This window comes from Echiichthys vipera (assembly GCF_963691815.1).
Source record: "Echiichthys vipera genome assembly, chromosome: 19".
Classification (NCBI taxonomy): Eukaryota; Metazoa; Chordata; class Actinopteri; order Perciformes; family Trachinidae; genus Echiichthys; species Echiichthys vipera.
In genome coordinates, this window is record NC_139844.1 from 28,172,762 (window position 1) to 28,175,261 (window position 2,500).

At 48.8% G+C, this 2,500-nt stretch overlaps 1 protein-coding gene across 1 annotated transcript in view; it reads right to left on the reverse strand.

The window, feature by feature from the left end:
• LOC310961753 (kinesin-like protein KIF26A) overlaps positions 1-2,500 on the reverse strand; it is a gene marked incomplete at its 5' end in the record, with an annotated part of 37,888 nt that overhangs the window by 34,075 nt on the left and 1,313 nt on the right. Inside the window, 1 exon segment of the mRNA XM_083933964.1 lies at positions 2,397-2,500. This exon segment is cut by the window's right edge and continues 184 nt beyond it. Coding sequence (XP_083790090.1) covers positions 2,397-2,500 — 104 coding nt within the window.

Sequence of the window (2,500 nt, forward strand, 5' to 3'; positions counted from 1 at the left end):
CAACAGCCTGCAACAGCCTGAAAACAGCCTGAAACAGCCTGAAACAGCCTGAAAACAGCCTGAAACAGTCTGAAAACAGCCTGAAACAGCCTGAAAACAGCCTAAAACAGCCTGAAACAGCCTGAAAACAGCCTGAAACAGCCTGCAACAGCCTAAAACAGCCTGAAACAGCCTGAAACAGCCTGAAAACAGCCTGAAACAGTCTGAAAACAGCCTGCAACAGCCTGAAACAGCCTGAAAATCTTAGTATCCCTCCGGCGTTGTGTTTGCGTGTAAAGGTAAAAACACTAAAGTGAGCTGTGATCTGCTCCAGCGTTGTGTTTGCGTGTAAAGGTAAAAACACTAAAGTGAGCTGTGATCTGCTCCAGCGTTGTGTTTGCGTGTAAAGGTAAAAACACTAAAGTGAGCTCTGATCTGCTCCAGCGTTGTGTTTGCGTGTAAAGGTAAAAACACTAAAGTGAGCTCTGATCTGCTCCAGCGTTGTGTTTGCGTGTAAAGGTAGAAACACTAAAGCTCTGATCTGCTCCAGCGTTGTGTTTGCGTGTAAAGGTAGAAACACTAAAGTGAGCTCTGATCTGCTCCAGCGTTGTGTTTGCGTGTAAAGGTAAAAACACTAAAGTGAGCTCTGATCTGCTCCAGCGTTGTGTTTGCGTGTAAAGGTAAAAACACTAAAGTGAGCTCTGATCTGCTCCAGCGTTGTGTTTGCGTGTAAAGGTAAAAACACTAAAGTGAGCTCTGATCTGCTCCAGCGTTGTGTTTGCGTGTAAAGGTAAAAACACTAAAGTGAGCTCTGATCTGCTCCAGCGTTGTGTTTGCGTGTAAAGGTAGAAACACTAAAGTGAGCTCTGATCTGCTCCAGCGTTGTGTTTGCGTGTAAAGGTAAAAACACTAAAGTGAGCTCTGATCTGCTCCAGCGTTGTGTTTGCGTGTAAAGGTAAAAACACTAAAGTGAGCTCTGATCTGCTCCGGCGTTGTGTTTGCGTGTAAAGGTAAAAACACTAAAGCTCTGATCTGCTCCAGCGTTGTGTTTGCGTGTAAAGGTAAAAACACTAAAGTGAGCTCTGAGAGAGAGAGAGAGAGAGAGAGAGAGAGAGAGAGAGAGAGGTCAGTGAAGCCCGTATAAAGTGAGGCTCTCTCGCCCGTCAGAGCTGACAGAAGGATTCAGCGTCACACACGAGGGGAGAGAGCGACTCTGAGAGCGTGCAGTTATACATGAACTCTTCTTCAGCTGACGTCTCAAAGTGAAGCGTTCGTCTGAATCAGGATTCACTTCATTCACAACTGTAACAAACGAAACCACTCTGATGCACTTTGATTCATGTAGTTTGTGTTCGTTTGATTCCATGAATTATTGTTTCTACTCAGCAGCTCCAAAGAAACTCCGTCCAGACTCAGGAGTCAAGACTCAGGAGTCAAGACTCAGGAGTCAAGACTCTGGAGTCAAGACTCTGTAGTCAAGACTCTGGAGTCAAGACTCAGGAGTCAAGACTCTGGAGTCAAGACTCTGTAGTCAAGACTCTGGAGTCAAGACTCAGGAGTCAAGACTCTGGAGTCAAGACTCAGGAGTCAAGACTCTGGAGTCAAGACTCAGGAGTCAAGACTCTGGAGTCAAGACTCAGGAGTCAAGACTCTGGAGTCAAGACTCAGGAGTCAAGACTCTGTAGTCAAGACTCAGGAGTCAAGACTCTGGAGTCAAGACTCAGGAGTCAAGACTCTGTAGTCAAGACTCTGGAGTCAAGACTCTGGAGTCAAGACTCAGGAGTCAAGACTCTGGAGTCAAGACTCAGGAGTCAAGACTCTGGAGTCAAGACTCAGGAGTCAAGACTCAGGAGTCAAGACTCTGGAGTCAAGACTCTGGAGTCAAGACTCTGGAGTCAAGACTCAGGAGTCAAGACTCTGGAGTCAAGACTCAGGAGTCAAGACTCTGGAGTCAAGACTCTGGAGTCAAGACTCAGGAGTCAAGACTCAGGAGTCCAAGACTCCTGAGTCAAGACTCTGGAGTCAAGACTCAGGAGTCAAGACTCTGGAGTCAAGACTCAGGAGTCAAGACTCTGGAGTCAAGACTCTGGAGTCAAGACTCTGGAGTCAAGACTCAGGAGTCAAGACTCTGGAGTCAAGACTCCTGAGTCAAGACTCAGGAGTCAAGACTCAGGAGTCAAGACTCTGGCGTCCAAGACTCAGGCGTCCAAGACTCTGGCGCTAACGCTAACCCTACGGTCTGGCTGCTCTCCTCACACACTGCTGTAAACGTGCATCATCTACGCGTCTGTGGCGAGGACGTCCTGTCTGTGGCGCCGACGTCCTGTGCGTGAGGAGGACGTCCGGTCTGAACGCTGTCATTGGCTGACACATCGCGCTTTGACCGTGTTTGGCTTGAGTGCGGTGCTGCTGCTGACCTTCAGGGCGGCGGCGTCCGTCAGAGCGGCGGCTTGTCTCTTCAGCTGTGACGCCATGATGTGGCAGCGCTGACACAGCCTCTGCAGCTCCTCCTCCTCCTCCT